At 38.2% G+C, this 24,619-nt stretch overlaps 2 protein-coding genes across 3 annotated transcripts; one reads left to right on the top strand and one right to left on the bottom strand.

Annotated features, from left to right (window-relative positions):
- The first annotated feature begins 803 nt into the window (after positions 1 to 803).
- Positions 804 to 19,925, top strand: plekhg6 (pleckstrin homology domain containing, family G (with RhoGef domain) member 6). 2 transcript variants are annotated; one of them, XM_084088815.1, is made up of 16 exons: positions 804 to 910; positions 2,301 to 2,487; positions 4,388 to 4,519; positions 4,623 to 4,754; positions 6,748 to 6,843; positions 7,068 to 7,118; positions 7,494 to 7,643; positions 7,762 to 7,872; positions 9,539 to 9,688; positions 13,019 to 13,144; positions 13,221 to 13,340; positions 13,436 to 13,565; positions 14,937 to 15,052; positions 15,511 to 16,895; positions 17,532 to 17,580; positions 19,387 to 19,925. In XM_084088815.1, the coding sequence occupies exons 1-15, from the start codon at positions 891 to 893 to the stop codon at positions 17,569 to 17,571; spliced, it is 2,946 nt and encodes a 981-aa protein (XP_083944941.1). In that variant the 5' UTR covers positions 804 to 890; the 3' UTR covers positions 17,572 to 17,580; positions 19,387 to 19,925. The 2 variants fall into 2 exon arrangements, with proteins under 2 accessions (XP_083944941.1, XP_083944940.1); XM_084088814.1 differs by lacking the exon at positions 17,532 to 17,580.
- An 8-nt stretch (positions 19,926 to 19,933) lies between these two features.
- lag3 (lymphocyte activating 3) lies at positions 19,934 to 22,834 on the bottom strand. The gene is made up of 8 exons (XM_084088813.1): positions 22,683 to 22,834; positions 22,447 to 22,570; positions 21,941 to 22,155; positions 21,627 to 21,848; positions 21,246 to 21,542; positions 20,696 to 20,959; positions 20,457 to 20,575; positions 19,934 to 20,306 (listed from the first exon to the last, which is right to left on the bottom strand). Exons 1-8 carry the CDS (start codon positions 22,726 to 22,728, stop codon positions 20,172 to 20,174), a joined length of 1,422 nt encoding a protein of 473 aa, XP_083944939.1. The 5' UTR covers positions 22,729 to 22,834; the 3' UTR covers positions 19,934 to 20,171.
- Positions 22,835 to 24,619: the final 1,785 nt, after the last annotated feature.

Below are 24,619 nucleotides of genomic sequence, written 5' to 3'. Positions count from 1 at the left end.
TGTGTAATTTGCTTTTCATTCATAGTGATTCCCATTTTTAGATAAAACTGTTTGTTAGGAGCCTCTCAAGCTTTGATGAAAGGGCTTGCCAGCACTAAATCTGGATCCCTCCAGACCCTTAACCACTAGACAAGCGCCACCCAGCCGTGTCCTCCTTTGATGAAGGTGCTTGTGTAATTATGTCTTGATGCATGTCTATATAATCTTGCGCAATGTTGCTTTTCTGCATTCTTTTCCAAATGAATTAGTTCCTGTCTGATATTTCTCAGGCCCTCTACCCTGTTCTTTATTTTTAATCAACTGAGCTGCATGTTTTCACTGGTTGACTACACAATTTGTACTGTGGACATACCTTAAAATATGATAAAATGTCCAAAAATCAAATAAATTCACACTTGAAGAACAAACCTGAGCCAAATCTACCTAAACATCACTGCACCATCATGCTGATGGGTTTTTCTTGGGCAAACAATCAAAACCTTCCAGGCATATTCATTTCCTGATTGGACATAAATAGCATCTTTCTTCCTTATTGTGTGAGCATGTGTGTGTATTTGTGTGTGTGTGTGTGTGTGTGTACATGCTTGTCTATGTGGTACTAAACCACAAATCTATCATCCCTGTCTAAACAATTATAACTTCACACGTTGTAAATAAAGCACCTGTGATCAACAGCTGGCTGGTTGTCAATCACATCAGAAAGCACTAATGGCTCGATCAGGTTTATCCTCTCAGGGCGCAGCCAGGCCTGAGATCTAAGACTAAAGAATCCTGTCTCGCTTGCTCAACCTGTTACTGAAGGAAGGGTTAAAGAACAAAAAAGAAAAATACACAGAGGACTAGAAGGGAGACAAGAGGGAGAGAAAGAGATGTCTGTCTGACTGAGGGAAATGGACACAGATAAAACCAGGTATCTACTGAGGAAGACTTGTCACGAGAGTCAGTGTGTGTGTGTGTGTGTGTGTGTGTGTGTGTGGTCGTTAAGGATAATGTCTGAAATAAGACTCACATCTAAATTGAGATTTACTGTAAATCTGCTTACGCTTCAGATTGTCACTTATTGATGTAAATGGCACTTAAATTACTTGTATATAATTTTTTCTAAATGATGTGTTATTACTGTGTTCATGTACAGTATATGCCATGGTATGCTTGTAAGACAGATGTGAATTTGTAAACATATGTGGATGTGAATGGTGGTGTGTGCGTGTTCTTGCGTACTTTCACGTACGTATTTTCAATAGATCGCTGATGATAATCTTTACAAGGTGAGCGGAATTGGTGTATTGCCAAAAAGTGATGTCAAATGTGGGTTGACTTTTTAGATCTTTCTCAGAACATGTGTGTGCGAGTCTTATGAATCACACACTAGCCTAATGAATTTCTTGCCCGTGAGATTTATGCCTGGGTAAATGTGACTCACCTGAGTTACAGAGAAGTGTGTGAATCAGACATAGTAAGGGTGTGCGTGTTTATAAACTTAAATGTGTCTGTCCATGTCAGAGTCGCTTGCAAATTGAGTATTGATGAGAGTGTTTGAGTATGTGTGTGTGTGTGTGTGTGTGGTTGTCGGTAAACCCTACACTTAATGTCCCCACAAAGATGGCAATATATGAAATCCTTGACCATGACATTTTTTGGTCTCCATGAGGAAAACGCCTTATTAATCATCCTAAGTGATGTTCTTTGAAAACGTAAAAATGCAGAAAGTTTTCTTTATACAGTTTGTTTAAAAGTTTGTAGAAACATCATTGTCTATGGTATGTCCCCATGAAACATGAAAACCTAACGTCTGTGTGTGTGTGTGTGTGTGTGTTTAACACTATATTTACTTAGAATTTGGGGACAAAAAAAACACCCAGAAGTGAGCTAAACCTTGGGAATATCTGGGGATGTCCTCAATTGAAAAACAAGACATGCATAAAATAATAATAATAATAATTCATTTAACTATATATAAAAACAACAGAAGTCATCATTAGCTCAATTTCAAAACAATAGACGTCAATGGAAAAATGATAAACCCACCATGATAGAAAAACATTTAAAGGTCACTGCTGCAGTGGGCTTCAGAAGTCGGATATCAGTTTCCAGTTGTGGTTTACAGTTTTGTACTGTTATGCATTATATTATGCACAGGGATAAATGAAGCATAGCATGACTTTTTTTTCTGCAATCACTCAATGCAGCTACTACTTTCTGATTTCTTGCTTTCCCTGTTTATTCTTTCACCATCTTTAATCGTATTCTCGTTCAAGTGTTAAGATATTAATCCTCTTATTGTAATCTGTGCACATTAGTAATCCGTCAAAAGGACCGGAACTGAGCAATGTCATGGCCCCAGAGGAAACTGCCCTCGGTGACAGGAGTGATAGACAGAGGGAGGAAGACAAAGAGGCAGACGTTCCTGATGGAGTTATTGCAGTACCACCAGTCAGCCAGCGGAGGGCACAAGAGAAACACAGATACCACACTATAGGCCACCAGGTACTGAGTTCATAACTCTCAGTCAGCACTGAATCATGTTTGCCAGATGAAGATGCTTTTATATAAAATAACGTGCATTGCATTTGGGATCAAAAACGTGACGATCAAAAGTAGAAAATATTTTTTATTGTGTTACTACTGTCCTGATATCATAATGAAGAAAAAAAAGCCTCATTAAAAAGAGGACATTTTTGTAAGGAACATCTAAGTACTTGGGCATCAAATATCTTTTATTATAAAAAAAAAATCTTGTCAAACAATATGCATATATTATGTATATAAGTAAAACACAAAAAGGACATATAATATCACAAAGTGGAGACCTAAAAACCAACCATGGCTGTGTGTCAAGGTCAATAAGGCTCTTAAAATATTAATCTTTATTTTTTTATTTATTTTTTTACATAACAAGGTTAGTTTGATTAGATTGTATGTAAAATATCATGTGGTGCAACCTCCCAATATGGAGGGCCAAATTATTCTAAATTAAATCATTATCATCATTATCTAAACTTTTTGCCTTTAAAAATGTAGCAAATGTGTAAATAAAGTTCAAGTTGTAAGGAAAATATTTTATTTATTTATTTATTTTAATAGTAGGCTTATATTGTAGCCTATGTGTTTCACAACCATATGAGACCAACATGAATACAAAAAAAAGAGAATAAAGTGACCCGGAACTATAACTCGGATGGATCTCTCCCTGTTGCGATAATATAAAACTCTTCTGATATTAGAGTAACAGTAACAGAAGAATAAAATAAAGCATATTTTGTTACCTTTTTGAGCTTGGAAGGGTTCCGTTTGAGCAGTTTTATAGCCTACCATCATCACTGTCCTCGTCAGAGCTCATTTCCTAGTACATTCAGCATCTGGCTCATATTCGCGATCTTAAACACTTTCTCAAAACTATCATTTTTAACATCTTCAAAATCAATATTTTTTAAAGCTGACAGCTTCTTTACCACATCCACCATCAAGTGGCAGTGACACTAATATTTTATTGCGTTCAGTACTTGCTCTGCAGTAAGTCGTTGAGCCATAATTTTTACTGATGATGCTTCCTATTCTTTTGTTTTCTTTTCTGCCTGCGGGTGAAACGTCACTTCATCGTTATGTTCATACACAATGATGTGTATGGTATATTGTGTATATTGCCTCCTTGTGGATTAAAAGTGAACTGCACTTATTCAGTCATCAAAGATTCAATTGTTGTTGTGCAGAAAAATATAGGCTACTTATACATTTACACACCTTGGGTCGTTAGCGACCCTGTTAAATTTGTGCAAAAACTGGCATTCTTTTATCATTTTTTTTCTTGTTATATTGTTTATAATGAATTGATTGGTTGATGTCTAATTGAATGAGGAGGAGGGTATACATGACGTCCTGGGTCACTGAAGACCCTAGGTATGCGTTTAAGGGTTAAACTAGATTTTTTCTTTATTTAGGACACAATTATTTATCATAGAGCATTATATCAGCATGTGGTCCATGGCCATGGGAATCAAATGACCTTGACCTTAGAGTTGCTGGAACCCTCCAGGTGCCCTGAAACACAAATTAAGGCCGAAGTCTTTTTAATAAAACACAAATGCCCACTGCTTTCAACATAGTGGTGCTCACATATTCAGAAGTTCGGAGAAACAGCCGTACGTGTGTCCTCAAGTGATTTAACCAATTAGAACATGAAGCAATGTCCTTTGTTGGTTATGTAATTGTATCAACCAATCAATGTCCTCTGTGTATTTAGGGCTATGAGGAATGCTTCTACTCTTCTACTTCTTCTACTTGTAAATGTTGTTGTTTAAGGATGTCACTACAAAACATGGGTTATTCAGGCTTTGGTTGATTGCTGCTGTTAATTCAGCTTGTCACATATCAATTTTTGCATTGTCAGAAAAAGAAGCGGAGGTCATCTGTGGACTTTTCTACCATGAGCAAGGGAACATCTGCAATTGTGAAGACCAGAGGTGCATTAAAGCAGGCGCTTTTCAGCCAGGGAGTGTCTGACAAAAACAGCACATTGGAGGTAATACATTTTTTGCCTAAATTGGGTATGTATGTTTTCGGTATTTGTACTAAACAACATTTTTTTTCTATTACATTTCTGTTCTTTCTCTCTCTCTCTCCAGGGGCAGGTGGATGCACTGAAACAAGCTCTGGATTCTTTCAACATACCTGCTGACCTGAGGTGGACATGGGGAGAGGGAGGTACTGAAAGAACACTGGAAAAGAGCTGGACAGACATAGTGCACTCTCATGAGGTATGGATGGATGGGAGAGAGAGGGAACTAGAGGGAATTGGGAGAAAGATTTCTATTCAGCCCCTAAAGGGACATGTTGATGGGAAAATTTCAGATGGGAGGGTAAAAATAATTTCAATGCTTTGCGTTCTCTCCATGACAATCTCATGACTATTCGTAACTATTATACATTTTAGTGAATTGGTTGCTAATTTGGATGAATTTGTACTTTTTGTATGATCTGCTTATGCCACACAAATGGTTAGGCCTACGTACGTATTTATGAATTTAGGGGTTGGGATTAGGAGTGTACCTTCATGCTTACGTTTTTTTTTTATAATCATGTTTTTGTATCAATCACATCATATGAATTCATACGAAATCACTACCTCGCAAAATAGCTAAGTTTTCTCATGAGATCGAGTTGGTTATCTAGCTAAACTTTTGCGTTCTCCAAGAAACTTTGCGTTCACTCATAAAACGTTTGCATTCTCTCGTAAACCTTTTGCGTTAGCCTGAGAAAAACGGCATTTGCTCGCACAACTTTTGTGATGGAAATAATATGTGATGGGAGGAAAAACTCAAGGTAGCCTACATTAATGTCATGTCAGAATTACCATAATTACAGAGATTCCGACTTGTGTTTCAATGTCAGGATTTTCTGAGAGTCTTGACTTGTACTATGTGAATGCTGTATCACCTGACCGCTGCAGATACATTTTGGAACTAGATTAGTTATGGCACGTTCCATTTACCTCGGAAGAGGGATGTCGTAGCTACATGGGAATGACTTCACAATCACACCTGACTTCACTACACAGGTCAGAAAACTAAGATGGACGTGTCCAGGCAAACTTTACCTCCTTCTTCTTCTCTTGATTCATGATTGCATGATCTCTTGATTGCAAACAACTTTTAGGTGCATACCGCCACCTACTGTACAGGAGTGTGTAACATGATGTTCTCATATTCTACTCATCAACCCTGTGTCTTTAAAGCTACACTGTGTAGGATTTTCTAGCGGTGAAATTGTTTATGACTACCAACTGAATATTACTTTCTAGCCCCTCCCATTCCGAGGGCGTTTTAACTCCTACGGTGGCCGTATTATTTCAAATCTGCCGGCAGTCGCGAGTAATCTCCCCCTCGCATTCGTCACGGTGCCACTGAGTGTAAAAACGCGAAAGGCGAAGCTTGAATTTCCGGGTATGTCCCTCTTTGGCTAATGTATTTTCAAGATGGAGGCGCAACATGGCTGCCGCCATTCGAGCGACTCGCCCGTATGTATTCTAAATGGCAGATTCTACGCTTACGAGAATACTTGATTAGTTGGTAGAAGTAATTACACATTAATGAGCACATATCATTTTGAAAAAACAATGTGTTTTTGCTAAGAATCAACTTAAAAAAATTACACAAATTACACAGCTTTAAGAAATTTAAATAGTGCCTTCCTGGTGATTCTTATCCCCTCTCCCTCTCCTTCTCTTCCCAGTATCCCTATTACTTTTACCTTTACAGTACAAACACATAAAAAAGTGGTATTTTAAATTTGCACAGATAGTGCTGACGTGCATAGTGTGCACCACTGAGTTTATTGAGACACAGACAAACAGAAGTGCTAATAAACAAAATATTTCTTCTGTTTCACTACAGTTGATGCGCTGAGCAGCCATATTCGATTCTGAAGTTGGGGTTGTTGCACTTCCCCCTAGCTTCCCAGTCGCAACTTTGACTTGAAAAGTTAAAAGTTCCTACTGGGAACTAGGAACTAGGAATTTATCTCTTCTTAGGACAAATGGAGTGCACCATTAGAAAATGAAAAGGCATAATGTTTGCGAAGCAGGTTGGGTGATTGATGATGACTGCCAAAAGAATAATAGAATCATGCTCAAAGTTAATAAAATGCAGTGGATAAAAACTTGAGTGGGCAGAACAGAGAAGAAAGACAGCAGAAGTCTGTTGATTGTATGGTGGAGGATTAATGGCATTCTCTTTTTCTTTGTCTTTGTAGTTTATGTCAAAAACCCAGCGACACCAACAGGAGGCGCTGTGGGAGCTTCTTAATACTGAGCTTAACTTCATCAACAAACTCACTATTGCCAAAGAAGTATGTAATAACATTACAGTTTTTTTTTATTATTATGGATTTATTACAGTTTATTTGATCAGATATAGACAATCAATCCACAATAACAACATGCATCAGAAAAATAATATATGTATGGTGTGCAGATATTCTTTAACACGTTGTTCCTTAGTCCTTTTTATATAAATGATGCATGTACAACAGATGCTAAAGTTTTGGCTAATGCATATACTCATTTCGCACAGCTCGTGCTGGCAGCACTGTCACACTGTCATGGATACGGATTCCTTCAGGAAGTATGTACATCTCGTCTCATCTTTCACAAAGTATTTACATGGAAACTCTTTTTCTGAATTGACCTTCTAGAGTTACATACTCAGCAGATCTTAATAGTAAACAGACTGACTGCATAAGCATGACCGCAGAAGTGCGGTCAAATAATGTGCTGTTCACTCTATAATCTGGAGCATTACCAGTGATGTCACAAATGGAAACATATTGAGCGGACCAGATGGAAAATTATTTTGCTCTGTCGTAGACCGTGTGGGCGATAGCACCCGTGTCTGTGGCAACCACCTGTATCAATTCATCTTTTTCCATTTCTTTCTTTCTTTCTTTCTTTCTTTCTTTCTTTCTTTCTTTCTTTCTTTCTTTCTTTCTTTCTTTCTTAGGTCAGCCCCACAATGCTCTTTTCCAATCTTCCTTCTATCCTTGACGCACATCGACTCTTTTGGCATGAAGTGATGTATCCAATGTTACAAGAAGTCCGTCTCACTGGACGACCTTTCGACCCTCTGAAACTTGAGGCTGGATGTTTGCAGGTATGATAAAACTGTTATTCATTAAATTATAAGTAATAAAGCTAAACACAGATCTACCTTTGCTATCTCCTAATACCCTTTTTTTCTTTCTCCCTCATTTTTTTTTTATGTCTTCCAGTTTCCTGAGCGCTTTCCTGCATACTTTGAATACTGTTGGGAAGGGGAGAGAAATGTGGAGTTTGCACGCAGACAGCTTGACACAAACCCACACTTTCATACCTATCTTATGGTACAGTAAATCATATTCATATGTTAAAAGCAAAGAATTATTCAATTGAAAAAAATATAATGCAAATAAAGCAATAGTAAAGGGTTGATTTTCTGAGTATAACTGAGCCTTTGGAGCCAATGCCATTGACTTACTGACATTTTAGAGACAAAATTCCAGTTCCAACAATTCCAAACAAAGCCAAATCAACTTCAGCTGTCTCGTTTATCCTAGCACAAAATAAATCAATGCTTTTAAACAAAGTGGTTCAGTGAATGATTCAACAACTCCCTCATTTAACAGCCACTTGGTTCGTTCCTGAATAAATCAGTAGTTAGCTCCAACCAATAGGTGGCAACAAGTTCTTCCTGTATGAGTAATTGAATGATCTGTTCAACTGATTCATTCAAAAACACTAGGGGTGCTTCTCAATATTTAAATTGATGCTTCCTCGTTTCCTCGCTCCTCCGTCTTCCAGCCTGTGACCCGGAAACCAATCGAATTCAGCCATCTTGAAGGACATCTCAATTCTCTAATTGCACCTCAAGGAGGCAAGGAACGAGGAGTGAGGAAGCTTCCTGAGGAGTCATGAGAGAGGATACACAGGTGTATCCTTCCCTCGCATCCTAAAGGGGTGGAGCTAAGACGCGAGGATAGGAAGCATCTAGGTGTGTTCGACCTGAAGCGACACTGTGCCACATACTGGTTTAACGATGTAAATGCAGAAAGGGTCACTGAAAAATGCCTGAAACGTGCAAACACGGACAGACGGAGCATTGCAAAGAGTGAAAAACTCCACTTCTGGAACTTTTTGAACACCATTTAGCCCAGGGGTGTCCAGTCCTGCTCCTGGAGGGCCACTGTCCAATTAAACACACATGAATCAGCTAATGAAGGAATACCAGAAACGTCCAGACAGGAGTGTTGAGGCAAGTTGGAGCTATAGACTCTGTAGGACAGAGGCCCTCCAGGGCCAAATTTGGACACCCCTGATTAAGCCAATCGATTTGAGTTGGGTTTAATGTTAATGTGTACAATGCTGTCTTTTTCAGTTCTTTTTTTCCCACTGATGTATTTCAATGAGATTTAATAAATCTTAAAGGTGCCATTTAAAGGGGGGAAAACATTAAAAGGAAACTTTCCTTTTAAAACATTAAAAGGAAAAATTTATCTGAAGCTAAATTAAGGCTGGAAAAAAATCAAATATAGACATAAGAATTGGGTGGAGAGGTGTGAATTTGTTTTCCACATTTCGAATGAACTGTTTACCACACCAAGTTCCCCTGTCAATGTTTTTTGCACCAGTGGACAGTATGCAGAGTGAGCAGGCAAGAAATGACTGCCTTTGTGGTGGTTTGACTGTAGTGGTTGATTAGGGGGCGAGCTATTTACTGAAGGGTACATAGTAGAAAAAACTGCACATTAAATCCAAAAATTGTTTAATTAACCTTATCTTTAATTGACTACTTAAACCAAAATATAGAATGTCAAAGAACAGAACTACACCACACTATTAAAGTTAACATGCTAGTTTGTGATATGATCATGGGTATAAAAAGAAGTATTACTTCAGATGCACAATTCATACCACAGATGCACATAAGCCATAGATTACAATCAAATATTTTGCATGAACATAAATGCATGCATGATGGTCCTGATTATCTTGATGTAATCTGTTCTGCAGTGGGTGGAGAATCATCCACAGTGTGGGCGAATGAGACTCGGCGACATGCAAGCCAAAGCACACCAGAGAATAACCAAATATCATCTTCTGCTGAAAGCTATTCTGAAGACCACACAAAACCTCCCCACCCAAATTGCACTTGAGAGAATGGTGAGACTGTGACACAATGGCGATGAATCACATCATATACTGTACATTTAATTTGTACTGTGTAAAACAAATACAAAATGCATAATATTTTTAATGGTACATTTTTTTTATTGTCATTTATGTAGACATATTATCTGAAAATTAAGTTCAAATCAAATTTATTAGTATAGTGCTTTCACAAAAAATACTATCTGTCTCCCTTTACGTCTGTCTGTGGGTTTAGCAAATATCTAACCAATGAAAAGTATTGAGTAGGGCTTGTGACTAAACCTTGTAACTCCATTGGATCCTCTGTAAAACCTCATAACTCCACCCCGCCTCTATCGTGAATGAAGTGCCACATGCAGTTTGGACTGTCTCTGCTTGTTCCCTTTCGAAGTGGACCTCAATAGTGTGTCTGGTTTGAGGATAAATGGAACGATATCAGCTTGACTGGTGTCTGAAGCACGTGTACCAACACAACAACTTCATTGGCCGATGACAGTCCATGAAATCACTAGCAGAGCGCCCGAGAGTATAAGAGGGCACATGCAATATACGTCATCAGATTTTTTTTTGTCTTCAGGAGACGTTTGTTTGTGTTAGCACATGTGAAGGCAACTATCATGGTTAAGCACTCAAGCAAGCGTTTCAGGAAGTGTGTGCCTCCGTGTCCCAGGTTTTTGACACCTGAGGACACACAAGACCTGTGTGTTATGTGTTTGGGTGAGGAGCACGTGCGCTAAGTTCTCAAGAGATCTGAATGCACCCATTATTAGAGATTCACAATGAGTAAGCTTTGTTCGCACTTGGCCCTATTCTCGAGGGATGCGGGACAAGCGCCTGCGCCCCACGGCATGGGCCCTACGGTAGCTGAGGCACGGCGTAGACCGTAGTTGTGGGGATTACAAGTCGAGCTGGCTGAGGATTTTAAGAAAGGTATGTCTCACTTGCGTTCCTCAAGCACTGGCTCGAGCGATCAGGATCACTGACTGCTGGATCAGGACTCTCTCTTGAGTCTTCGGATCCAGCAGATAGCATGTTGCTGGTGCCATCCAGCCAGGAGGAGACAGATGTAGTTGACGAGGGCAAAGATACAGCTTTTAGTGAGCTCTCTCAGCCTACCAGCCCTGCATACGAGGAATTGCTGGATGTAATGGCCTGGTTTAGAGGCACGAGAGACAGGAAGCCACTCGTGGAAGACTCGACAGATGGTTCCTGCCATAACCGTCCCACTCCAATGAGCCTTCCGTTTCTTCTCGAACTCTACGCTGAGGTGGAGAAGTCATGGAAGAGGCCATATTCAGCTCGCATCTATCCATTTCAGCATTCAAACTATTTGAGTGTGGAGGGATTGAGTGAGTGGGGATATGTGAGGATGCATCCTATTGAGGAGACGCTTACAGGCTATCTCTCTCAGGCTGATGCATCCTCTTTAAAGGCTCCATCCCTGCCGTCTGAGCCGTTGCGGACCACCTCACGCTTGAATGAGAATGGCCATGCACAGAATGAACGTGCTGCAGGCATACCAGGCAGATCTGCTTAAGGATTTGGATCAGCGGCAGGGACTGTCCCCCGAAGTGGTCGCTGAGCTACACCACACTACGGATTTGGCCACCAAACAAACAGACATTGCTATTAGTCATTCAATGGTGGCGATGGTGGCCACGGAGAGACATCTGTGGTTGAACTTGGCAGACATCAGAGTGAAAGAGAAAAACTTTCTCCTTGGTGTGCCTTCAGAACTTTTTTGCTCGTCTGTAGAGTTTTTTTTCCTTTTCCTGAAAAGTTAGGTTTCTGCCTGAGAGCAACAATATAAAACTGCATGTCTACTGAGTTCAAAAGAGACCACATTTAATTGATGAAATTTCAGGATTTTGGAAAGTGATTAGAACACTAAAATATATAAGAAATATATAAGAATATATAAAGAACTTTAATAATTGTTTGCAATAATTATGTATTGCAAACAATTTTTCATGCAGTTCAAGTGCTGCTGTCATTAAACCAATAAAGGGGACAAATAAAAATACAATTGAAGAATGGAATAGAATAAAAATAGAAGCACTTTCAGTAGTTGGTATTAATAATCTAATATACTAGTGCAAAGTGACCGTGCAAAATCAGTTTTTGTGTGTGTTTTTAGTAATTGTTGATTCGGTATGTTTGAGTGCTCATTGTTACAATTACACAGCAAAAGTTCAGTGACATTTTTATTTGTGCATGGTAGAAAGCAAATACTGATACTGACATAATGACATACAATAAATATGGAAAATTGAACTAAACGATTCAGGGAGCAGGCTACACAGTGAACTCTGAGAAAACACTACGCTTGAGCAAACAGTTTGTGAATAGGCTATTACAAATGATGGCCGTGAAAGAGACTGTGAACGCACTGAATAGGATATATTTAGTTGGTGAATAGGATAGGCTACTATTACACAGTAGCGATAACGTTAAGCGCACCAGAATAAAATATATAACATTCAGAAATAAACAGTGTAGCTGACTTACAGATTCAGTTAACATCCACAAATGAATAAGCGCGACGATTCAGGGAGCAGACTACACAGTGAACTCCGAGAAAACGCTACTTAAGCTCCACTGCTTTCTTCGACCCTCTCTGTCTCTGGTCCTACGCTGTGCTCACTCAAGGCTTGTTCGACTTGAACCGGCGCTGCACAGACCGATCGGTGAATGACATCAAAGTACCATCAAAAATACCTGTCAAGTATGAAATCCATCTGACTAACGGTTCAAGAGATATGCGAATAACATACACACACACACACACACACACACACACACACACACACACACAGACAGACAGAAAGACGTTCCTGTAATTTATAGATAGATATAATATTCCGAAGTAAACAGTGTAGCTGACAGAGTGTTTATGTCAGAATGTTTATTTTTAAACCACAACCTTCTAAGTGCTTCTTTTACCGATATATTTACCGATATATTTTGTATTTCTAATCCAAACAACGTCAAACTTGGAACTGCACTTACTCGTGCCCGTAGCAAGACACCTGTCAAGTTTGAAATCCATTGGACTAAAGGTTCGAGAGATATGTGAATAATAGACATACAGACAGACAGACAGACGTTCCTGTAATTTATAGATAGATTATGTGTGAAATATCCCACCACTAAAAAAAATTAGAAAATTCAAACTCTTGAGCTGCATCGCGTTTTTTTATCCTTGTAATCTCTGTCTCTCTATACCTCTCTCTCTCTCTCTCGAAAATAAATATGCTTGCACAGTCTTTATTCTATCATTGAAGTTAAAGATAAAGATCTGCACTCTGTTTTTCTCACTCACTGCCTCTCTCTGTCCTGTAGTTGAAGAGTGTCAATCATTTTCTGGAATCTATCAATGACTATATGCATCTGAAACAAGCCCTTTCTGTTGCTGCTCAAAGGATAGAGGGATACAAGATAGAAGGTCTGAGTGAAGAAATGGACAAGGTAAACAAAAGATACAATGTTAGAACAATGTTTGCTTTAAAAAGAAAAAAGCCTAACAAAATGATCTCACCCACAGCATGTTCGTGAGTTGTGCTGCTTTGATTTGACAAGTCCGATGAGGGGGGTTGGACCAAATGTCATACGGAGGCTATTACTGGAAGAAACTTTGAAAGTCAGAGTAAGAAAGGACAACAAGGCAAGTGACAAGACAAACAAGACGAATATGATTATGATGTTGCCTATTAATTGTATTTGCCTCAGAATTTCAACATTCTTTTCTGGTTATGTTAGGAGCTTGTGGTCCTGCTCTTCACTGATGTGTTGTTGATGACCAAAACACAGAGGAAATCAGACAAACTGAAGGTAGTGCGCCCCCCTCTGTCTCTGGAGAGAATACACTGCATTCAGCTCAAAGATGGCTGTGAGTGTGTCCACAACTTCCTACTGTATATAATAATTCCATAATCCTTACCTCACCTGAAACTTCAGTCATAGTTTACATACATTTCCTTTAACTGAAATTGAAGTTGCAATAGTCTTTCCTTCCCTATTGTGACATATGTTCGAGTGAAACTGCTTCTCCGACAAGAAAAAATGTAGGGAGGGACTTGATTTTGCCCATCAGGAATTGATTGGATCGTTGGATGGTTGTGGTTTTTTATTGGTCGATCTCATGCGAGTGACAGGTTGCCCCGCCCTCACACCAGTAAACACATCATCAGAGAGATGTTGCTGCAATAGAAGTTATTTTGATTAAAGGGCACATGAATTAAAAATAATAATAATGATGTGCACAGATAAATGTTGTTCATGGTGACTTTAAAACACAACAAAATGCAAAGTGGAATTCAAAATACAGGTGAAACAAAAATCAGTACAGAAAATTCCATTATATTAAAACAGTAAATTGGGCCTTCGTGACTTCTCTCTGAGTGCATACCATATATATTCACAATCTGGAATTTAAAATTTAACGTGATTTAAAAAATAAAAATAATTTTAAGTCCAGAAATAAGCATAAAGTTTTAGGATTAAAAATCCTAAAAAAAAAGTTTTTTTTAGGTCCCTAAGCAAATAAGCAAATTTGTGACATTGATCACTCAAAGGTCAGTTTTCTTAAAGTAATAATCATGATGGCACAAAAAGCTGCAGGAGCATCAACTGAAACGAGAACCAATTTTTATTATTTTAATATTCTGTGCTAGATTTTAATAATAAGGCATGATGTACAAAATAACTTATGTAAGGTATCACTCATATTTCACAGTTTGCAAAATAAATGTTTAGTTAGATACCATGCATACATATAAGAGGCAAAATGGGAAAAAAAGAGATACAAATATATGTATATACAATAACAAATGTCAAATATTACAACCTAAAATCTGTAGAAAATGCACAAAGACACAGAATACATTACATATAACCAGTCAGCATTAACATGCACATTGATTTTCCACATGGAATTCTGTTTTATATAATTTAGCATACTGTTCTTAGCATGTCAGGGCTCAGATTGGCATATTACTTGATAAGCTGGTTTCTAATTGGGCTTTTTGAATCAGAGAAAGGTGTGTCAAAGACCTGCTCATGCAAGTCCTGGTACTTGTCACAAAAGATTCATTATGTTTACGCAATTGTGAATGCAAACATGCAAATGACCTGAACATGGAATCTACTTATAACCTCAAGGAAAATTGACTGGAACTTCAAGTTGTAATATGTTTCTGTAAATATTTCTTATAGGGTACTACACTGATTCTCACTCTATCTCTGTTGCTCTGTCTGGTAGATTCGTTTGTGCTGGTGGAGGTTGGTGATCTTGGTTGTTCTGTCAGTGTGAACTTCCTCTCCACACCCAGTCCAGACCACTGCGCGACATGGGTGTCTGCTCTGCGTGAGACACAGGTACTCGCAAACACACTCAATATCAAACACCAGTGTGACAGGGTGTGCAAGCCCAACCCTGAATAACTGGCATTTGGTATTTAGAAATGAATGCATTGAACTTTCTACTTTTGGCTTTTGGCACTTTCCACAAATAGGACACAAAATGAGGTATATAGGTATAAATCATGCGGTAAATAGGGGTGTGTGTGTATAATGCGGTAAACAGGTCATGCTTATATTACGCTGCATTTGCGTTGTGTTTGAAAATTTAAATGAGTTCATTTCTGAGGGGAAAAACATGGGCTTTGTTTTTTTAAGAAGTAACTGGAGTGGACACTAAAGTGTTATATGGAAAGTGCCTATTATACCATAATGCACCTGTGCAGTATTTAAGATTGTGAAAAGAATACTGAATCAGAAAGTCAAACGTAGTTGAACAGTTTGTAATTATAACTGATTCTTGTTGATATTCTTAGGCAGCATTGGAGATTTTGAGGAGAAATGAGACCAACAAAACCCTGAAGACCACAAGACAGGCAGAGTTAGTTGGATCAGAGAGACCTCCCATTCCGAATGAACTGGCTGACAAAGTCATAGAGGATCCTGGTGGCCAGTCAGATAGTGACAGATCTGATAGTGATTTTGAGTCTCTAAACAGATTAAGTTATCAAAGACGCACTTCTGAGACAGATGTGGAGACAGACGTGGAGCAAAGTAAAGTTCAACAGCCGGCAGAGGATAAAAACTCTCCACGTGTCGGTCATCGAAATGATCAGAGCAAATCAGCTCATGAAGAAGTTGTGGGAAAGACTGATTCAGCTGGATTTAAAACTAATGAAGGGAGAACCAGGCAGTGGGAAGAGGAAGAGGTCCCATTTATGAATGAAAGGCGAGTTACATGGAATCATGGACAACAGCCATCTTCAAACTCTAATGAAATCACACAACAGGACTTACTTGTGAGAAATGGACACTCGTTGTTGCCAGGTGGACATGTGGAGAAAAATGGCACTTCTAGCCAATCCATGCCAAGCACTTCTTCATCCATCAAGCCTCCAGTAACTACAGCGACATGTAGTGCAAGTGTAGAAACAGAGAAACCACATCTGGATCCATATGATGACTCTCAAGGAATCAGTAAGAATTCTTTGTGCAGCCAACCAGAAGATGCCGATGGTTTCCTCACAGAATCAGGGAGGTTCATCAGGATCATGAAGTCTCCTCGCTTACGGAGGAAGCATCCGAAAAATTTGCAACCATCTATCCACCCTGATATTTCCAAGAAAGCTGCGAATGGATTGGAGCTTCCTCCCAATACAAACTCCAATGGGAACCAGAGAAGAGCATCCAACCCTTGCGTTAAACCCCAGGATTCGCACAGAGTGCTAAAGCTGGGATCTCTAAAAAACAACCATGAAACGTTATGGCATGTTCCTGAAAAGAGATCCTCGCCAGATCCTGAGACGCACTCTGAACCTGAGCAGACGCCTGATGGGAACCGTCAGACAAAACCCAAACTAAAGACCCAGAGGAGCGCCTCCATCCCGGAGATCAGCTCCTCTCACAGACGCAGTCCCTCACCGCCACCAGACGCCGACCAGCTTCACCATTCTCCGCTCCAGCACCTGCTGCAGAGGGCTAAGGAACGGGAAAAGGAACGTGCACTGGGAAAAAGAGTGGGAAAGGCAAAAGAGAGGACCTCGACTCCAAAGAATTCTCCTACTATCTCCATCTCTCCGTCACCATCGGCCAGTGAGGGAGAGAGAGAGGCGGAAGGAGAGAAATCTGCAGGACCCAGTATGATATCCACACACGGATGGAGAGAAGGAAATGTGGATGGAAGTGAGGATGAGAAAGACGGGTGAGTCTACATGCATCACTATTGCTACAGAACACACAATCTAAGTTTTACAGTAATGAACTGTTTTTAATGGGGCCAAATCATGAAGAATCACATTATAAAACCATCAGATGGTGACTTGTCATGCAAACATTTTTTGAAGGAGCACAGGTTGCACTGGCTACTTTTTTTATTAAATTAATCATTTATAATAGAATATTATATAATCTATTTAATATTATGTTTATAATTTATAATTTGTATGATTTATATAATTTTAATATTTTTAAAACTACATGGAAAGTAAGCATAGCTGCAAAAGAGAGGGTTGAAAATAATGAGAAAAATGAAATTAAATGAAATTACAGTACATTACATTACTTTAAATTGAAACTTTACCAACAAACCTCAAGGAAGAAATAATATGCGAACGTTTTGATAAATATATGCATAAATATACATATTTATGTAAATATACACAGCATCTGTCACGGCACTAAGTTTAAAACACCACTTTGAATGTATTTATGCATGTGTCATTTTTTTTTACTTAAGATATAAATATTTTTCCTCCTAAATTAAACCCAGAAATAACCCTTTACTGCCCAGTGGAAAATCAATCATTTTCATTTTAAGTGTATTTGTTCCATTTGTTAGATATGACTGTAGAGAGACTTCACTGCACTGCGGAACTTGACAGTTTCATGTGCGTTATTTCTTCTCTCTGCCCACACACAATTCATCTGTGTACTGTTACATAAGATTCTCTCTAATTATTATATTCAAACCTTCGCTGGAAATTGTAAGATAATTCTACCACATCATTGTTCTAAAATGTTACTGAAGTATATATATATCTCATAATAGTACAGTTAGTTCTTCATAAGGACCATTAGGAGTCAGGCTTCCCCTGAAAACAGAATTACACATCATACAGATGCAATACACTTAATAATGCATTTCTTTAATAGGTAATTTAAAATGTTATGTAATGCTCAGAACAGATCAGAAGTTAATGTACAGTACATTCAAATACATTATAACACATGAATTAAGCTTCATGACATTTCTAACTATTTGAATGTACTTAGTGCTTTCTATTCATGGTTTTCAATTAGGGGTCTGTGGGCCCCTCAGGGTCTTTGAAGGTAGGCTAAAGGGGGTCTGTAAAAATATCTTTAAAAATGTTCATGACATTTCAAAATTTGAATAAACGCTACTTTATGGTCTGATAAGCATTATATGGTGTCAAAATATGAATTTCTTTTAACTCTTTCCCCGCCATTGACAGAATTTTCCGGCTTTCCATGTTTTCATTGTTTTACTGTAGGGGGCGCTATTACACGTCTCCTGAAAGAGTACACAGGATCGCCTGATCAAAACACAAGCAAAAACGAGCTTTATCATTTGTAATCATATGCATATGTAAAATTACTCGATCATCAACATTAAACAGCACATACATCAAAACTGCCTAACGTTACCGAATGAAATGTCGACCCAGAACGAGCTATAGGACTGTGCAAGCATTGAGGGTGTTGATGGCTCTATGTTTTGATCATCGTTCTGAATCCGATCTGGATAGTCATTGTAATGAAACTTACCCACATCCAAGTGTTGATAAGAAAAGTATAAAACAGATTTTTTTTTTTTTTTTGTTTGTTTGTTTAAAAACTGAGGTTCTGTTGTTCTTTCTTTTTATATATTGCATGTTCAGATATTCATACAACAAAATATTCTGGGGGCCATGATTTTTTTTTGAAAATGGTCCCAAAAAAAAAAAAAAAAAAACTGGCAGGGAAAGAGTTAAAAGTCTTTAAAGAAAAAAAAGAAAAAAAGAAAAACAATATTATATAGGCTAATGTTATATATAATCATGTTTTGTTAATACTTTTTCTCCGCCAGCGTTTTTTTAAAAAGTCGCCAGCCACTGCAAATGTTTTTGATAATTTTCACAAAAAATTTTCATGGCCCCCGGAATATTTTGTTGTATGAATATCTGAACATGCAATAAAGCCTATCAAAAGAAAGAACAGAGCCTCTGCTTTTAAACAACAACAACAACAACAACAACAACAACCGTTTTATTTTTAGCTTCATGCATTTTTTTATCAACACTTGAATGTGGGTGTTTCATAAAAAAAGGCAACATTTGAACAAAAAGCTGAGAAAATCACGTTTACAACGTGCAAAAGCAATGTTTTATTGCTTGTTTCTGATCCTGTTTTGTTGTCTGTGTTTTAATCAGGAGATTCTGTCCTCTTTCAGGAGACGTTTAATAGCGCCCCCTATCGTATAACAGTGAAAACATGGAAAGGCGGAAAATTCCGTCAATGGCATGGAAAGAGTTAATATTAATGAAATGTGTTAATTTATTCATTAATTTATACCTCAAAATTTATCAACCCTATTACCATTTAGCCAAAAATGACATTTTACCAGGGAAATAACAGTAACCATTACTCTTTCGAAGACATTAACCCATTAATCCCTGTTCTCTCCCTTGTGGCAGAAATGTCATGGAGGGCGTCAGTGTTGACTGGCCAGGCTGGTGTTTTGACGATGAGGAGGTTTTCGGTTTTGAGGACTTTGATGATGAAGACTGGTTTGATCCAATTCTGACCATAAATGAGCTTCGCAGGTCAGAGACGAAAAGATCAGAGCGGCAAGATGAAACAGAATGCAGTGAGGTGTAGTTTAAGTGTAGTGTAGTGGTCTAGTATGTAGATTTAGTGTAGGCTACTTGAATTGTGTGAAAAGTGTTTGCAGAAATGTAATATATAATGGTTCTGCGGTGCTGTTGAATGATTATGTAGCATGACTATTACAGTCAAATATATTTGAGTGATACTTATATATACACACACAGTCTTCACATTTTTTATGAAAAAATGATTAACATTGTGTCTACTGTATAGTTATAATTATATTTACCGAAATGTAATTGTGTACAGAATTGTTGTGTACATTTTTTCTTGTAAAAAAGAAACTGCATTTAAGAAACCTGTTTGTAATACTGTGCACAAAAAAAGAATTAAATTAAAACATGCGAAATAAAGTACGGTTTCATTTTATTACTTTATTTACACAGATTTTACATTTATATGTGAAAATATATTTGCACCAAAATTAGTTTATACAAAATGTAGGCTTATACATTTAGGCTACATGCCGGTAATATATTTACAGTTTAAATGGACTGCTACAATCGTCTGCATTTAAAATGCACACATTAACATAAAGTAACACACAGGCATTTAAAAAACAACAACATAAAAAACAACCAAATTTTTTTTTTTACACACACACTGATCTGGGATCTCCAACACAAGGTTCAGTCATCTTTGCCTTGCTCCTTTGTCTCTGCTCTCGTTCAGTGGTGGCCTGATGGACGATGGTTTCCATTGCTGGGTAAAGCAGGATCATCTTCTTCTGTAAGGAGGAATAAATGGGATGAATATGAGATATAAATAATTACAATCTATTTTAAACTGAAACTGAAAGTATGTCAGACTCAGTTTACTGCATAAATGAATGAGCATGAATTGCATTATTAAATCAAGACTTGATACTGAAACGTACCCTGCGATAGTTTCTGTACATCTGGAACAAAACCAGGAATATCACCAAGAACAAAAATCCTAATCCCATCACCATAGCGGTTTTATTGCCAGGACTTGAATTTTCATTCTTTAGAGCACCTGTAGAAATGAACAAAACAGAGAATTAATGAAAATGTAGGGCTTCTAATTTGATTCCAATCATGATTCTATAAAAAAAAAAAAAAAAATCCTTTACTGCTATATAACTGCACTACCTACCCATAATGTGAAAATGATAAGTCACATTCCCCAGAGCTCCTTCTGTCCCGTAGTACCGACACATCCATTCACCAGCATGTTTCTCAGTCACTTGTTGAATCCTGAAGCTCTTCTCTTCTGTCTTCTGAACAGAGGTCACCATTTGAGTGTCGTTTGGTCCATAAGTTACACGGAGCCATTCATAGGAAGTGATGTTGTTGGAGTTGCTGAGATGGCAGGTCAGGGTCACGGGTCCGTTACCACTGGATGCCGAGGAGCTCAAAACTACACAGACAAAAAATACAAAATGATCAGCATTCAGCAAATTCAGAAATCCACAGATCAGAAGTTATGAGGAGATTAAGCCCACTTTGATGGTCAAAGGCTAATTAAAAAATAACTCATTCAGGTATATAATTTTTTTTTACACTGTGTGAATTGATTTTTAAAAAAAGGAACAGCTGTTCATATGTATGTTCATAGGCCTTTTGTCTCTTTTTGTAAAGCCACGTTGATAAAAGTTTAAAAGGTTTAGCTGACAAACTGGAGTATTCTGAGTGATTCCACTCACCTCGAGCAACGACTAGCTCCATCCTTCTCTGTACTTTAATTCCCTCTCTTTTCAATGCCTTCATCCTTCCTGAGCACATATACATCCCTTCATCTCCATCCTCCACTGTCTGTATAGCGGCAGACGCTGCGGACCCAAGAGGCCAGTCGAAAGATGCAGGGAGAGGACGAGGAGACTCGGTTCTGTTCCAGGTCACAGTGTTTGGGATCAGACCATCAGTAAACAGGCAGGGCAAGGAGACGGAGGAACCCATAGCGGCGTACAACACTGAAGAGTCGTCCTGAGGGGTGGCGATTCCTGGAGAGGGAACAGAGAAGGTGAATGAGCCACTCCTGTAGAAGTTATTAATAAAAGAAGCCGGCGTTTAAAACAAACACTCACCTTTGACCTGTAGGTCTGCGGTTGCCTCTACTACCGCACCTTTGCGTGAAACCTGACAGGTCCAGATTCCTGCATCTCTTTGAGACACATCAGAGAGGCTGGTTCTACTTATAAAATGGCCGTTTCTCTTCCAGTTAACTGTTACAAATGATGTCGTAGGAATAACTTCGCACATTGCCGCCGTACTTGAGCCCTCAACCACAACTGCTGGAGAAAATGACGCTGTGAAGAAAGAGAAAATGTTACTGATAAGATTATTTCCAATGGCTTATCAAAGAAGATGTGGCAAATTCTTGGTTGTTTGTGTCTGTTACCTCTCATAACCCTGAGCATGATGACCTTCACCATCCGAGTCTTTCCCTCAACCTCACAGACGTACTTTCCTCCATCTTCAATTGTCGTTCCAGCGATGTGAAGGCTGTAATCGCCCTTTCCAAAGTTGGGAACGGGGCAGGTAGCGCGTGGTTGGTCTCTAATCGGACGAAACTCTAACCCGCTCTTCTCTCGTCGCCAAACTGTCTTCAGTGAACTAGGAAATTGAGAAAAAAAGAGCAAGACTTAAAAATGGTCATCCTCTTGTGCTAATTGATTGTCAGGTCTAGGATTGATGCGTTTATGAATGGATGGATGATTGTACGATTGTATGTGATTGTATGTATGGATGGATGGATGATTGTATGGATGATTGGATGATTGGATGTATGGATGGATGGATGGATGGATGGATGGATGGATGGATGATTGGATGATTGGATGGATGATTGATTGTGTGATTGGATGGATGTATGGATGTATGGATGGATGGATGAGATGTTCTTACTCTCCGATCATCCGGCTCCAGTAAACTGCAGTGGGATATGAGAGCATAGAGGACTTGTCCATACATGGCAGAACTGCTACAGAACCATGAGCCACGAACACTTCATGTTCCTGACACTGACCACCTGCAGAACACAGAAAGATTGCACATTTAAATCTACAAGACGAAAGAATATATTAAACAACAATGATTAAACAACATTTTAATGATTCACGTCCTCTATCATGACTGCTCACCTTCAAAAACCAGTGCTAACCCCAGAACAATCATAAACGGTGTCATATCTTCTAATCTTCTTGTTGTTACTTTCCAAAAAACGAAAAGGCAAACCCTCTCGCGTTGAATGCTCTTTCTCAGCTAACGTCTGCCGGCTCCGGTCTTTGTTCTTGTATATATACTGCTGTGGGTGGTTGTGTGGGTTGCAGTGGTTGGGAGGAGTTGCTCGATGTAGGTAGATCCTCTTCTTCTCTGCCTCTCGATGTCACATGACTTCTGAAGATGCATGTAATGAAACTGTTGATGTGCGGTCTGACTGACGTACTTTGGAAAAAGTTAGAGAGAAAGAGAGACACTGAGAGAGTAATAGAATGAGGAAGAGGTAACACTTGAGGTTTTGTTCTCCCACGGATTCACCAGGTCTATCTCAAATTTTCTCTCAACACGTGAAAAGGTTAATTTGAAAGTATGTCACTCACTTCAAAGAATGGAAACAAATTTATGTAAAACAAAAACAAAACAAAAAAGTAATATGGAAAATGTACACAGGCAAGAATGCATCTATTTATAAATAATTAGGGTGTGTGTGTGTGTATATACTATATATATATATATATATATATATATATATATATATATATATATATATATATTTCAAAGCAGCTTTACAGAAGATGCATGCATGTATTATTGTCTATGCAATATTATTATATGATATTATAATTTTGTTTGCACATTTTCACAGTTATTAATCATCTTCCCTGTTTTATTATAAATGTTTTCTATACTTGCCATGATATTTATTGCATGAAAAGACAGCATTAATAAATAAATTACATACAAATAATGTATCAGTTTATGCTGTTTTTGCATGCAAGAAAATCATGGCAAGTTCATGGATGATGCAAAGCATGCAGAAACCAATTTCAATTAATTGTGCAATATTAAATATTACATAATATCTGTTATGTTCAAATACTAAGGATGTCAAATTGATTAATAGCGATTAACCGCACCTAACATAAATGTTTGTTTATATAATATATGTGTGTGTATATATATATATATACACACACATATATTATATAAACAAACATTTATGTTAGGTGCGGTTAATTATAGTACATCAATCCTACAATGGTTTAATTTAAACTAACAATCAGCCCAAAAAACATAAATGCCTCATATATATATGTATACACACACACACACACACACACACACACACACACACACACACACACAGTACATACACAGTAGGCCTATATTATATAAAACACAAACTTTTATATTAGATGTGATTATTTGACAGCACTAATATTTTAAGGTGTCTTAGTTTCAGTGTAATTACATAATTTGAGAACTATATCAATAAACAACATGCACACACACACAACATGGAGTCCAATTACTGGAGTCAGTACATGTAACGTGTAACAAAGGCACTGTACATTATTATTTCTCAGTATATGTCACCATTGCATCAGGCATGCATTTCTGATAACCAACACTAATCAATGGGTAAAAAAACACAAATGCCATGTGTAATTTTAGATCTCACCATGGCATCATGATTTGTTTATGTGGTTGTGTAAGTGTTATGTCAGCCCAGTCTCAGACCTGAGCTTCGGAATGCATTTGATTGAGCCGTTGATATGCGGATGTGCGATCAGCATATTCTAAAACAGCAGCACTTCCAGTAAAGACAGAGAGACTGTGTGCGAGTGACATGAATATGGGGGCTGGAGTTGTTTTGATGAAGAAAAGAGTCTGTGGCTGACTCAGTCTCTCCCCTCCCATTTTTTGCTTTGTTTTTCACTCCTCCTATCTGTCACAAAAGCAAGTCGCAGTTCCTTCCTTCTGTAGTCCACATTTTTGGTATGCAAAGTACGACTCTCGATTTGAAGCGTCTATACAACAAATTTCCTTTCTTTCTGCAAAGTGGCCCCAAATAAGT

Source organism: Abramis brama (genome assembly GCF_963993115.1).
Source record: "Abramis brama genome assembly, chromosome: 17".
NCBI lineage: Eukaryota > Metazoa > Chordata > Actinopteri > Cypriniformes > Leuciscidae > Abramis > Abramis brama.
The sequence above is the reverse complement of the archived record's forward strand: the minus strand, read 5'-3'. Positions and strand labels throughout refer to the sequence as shown.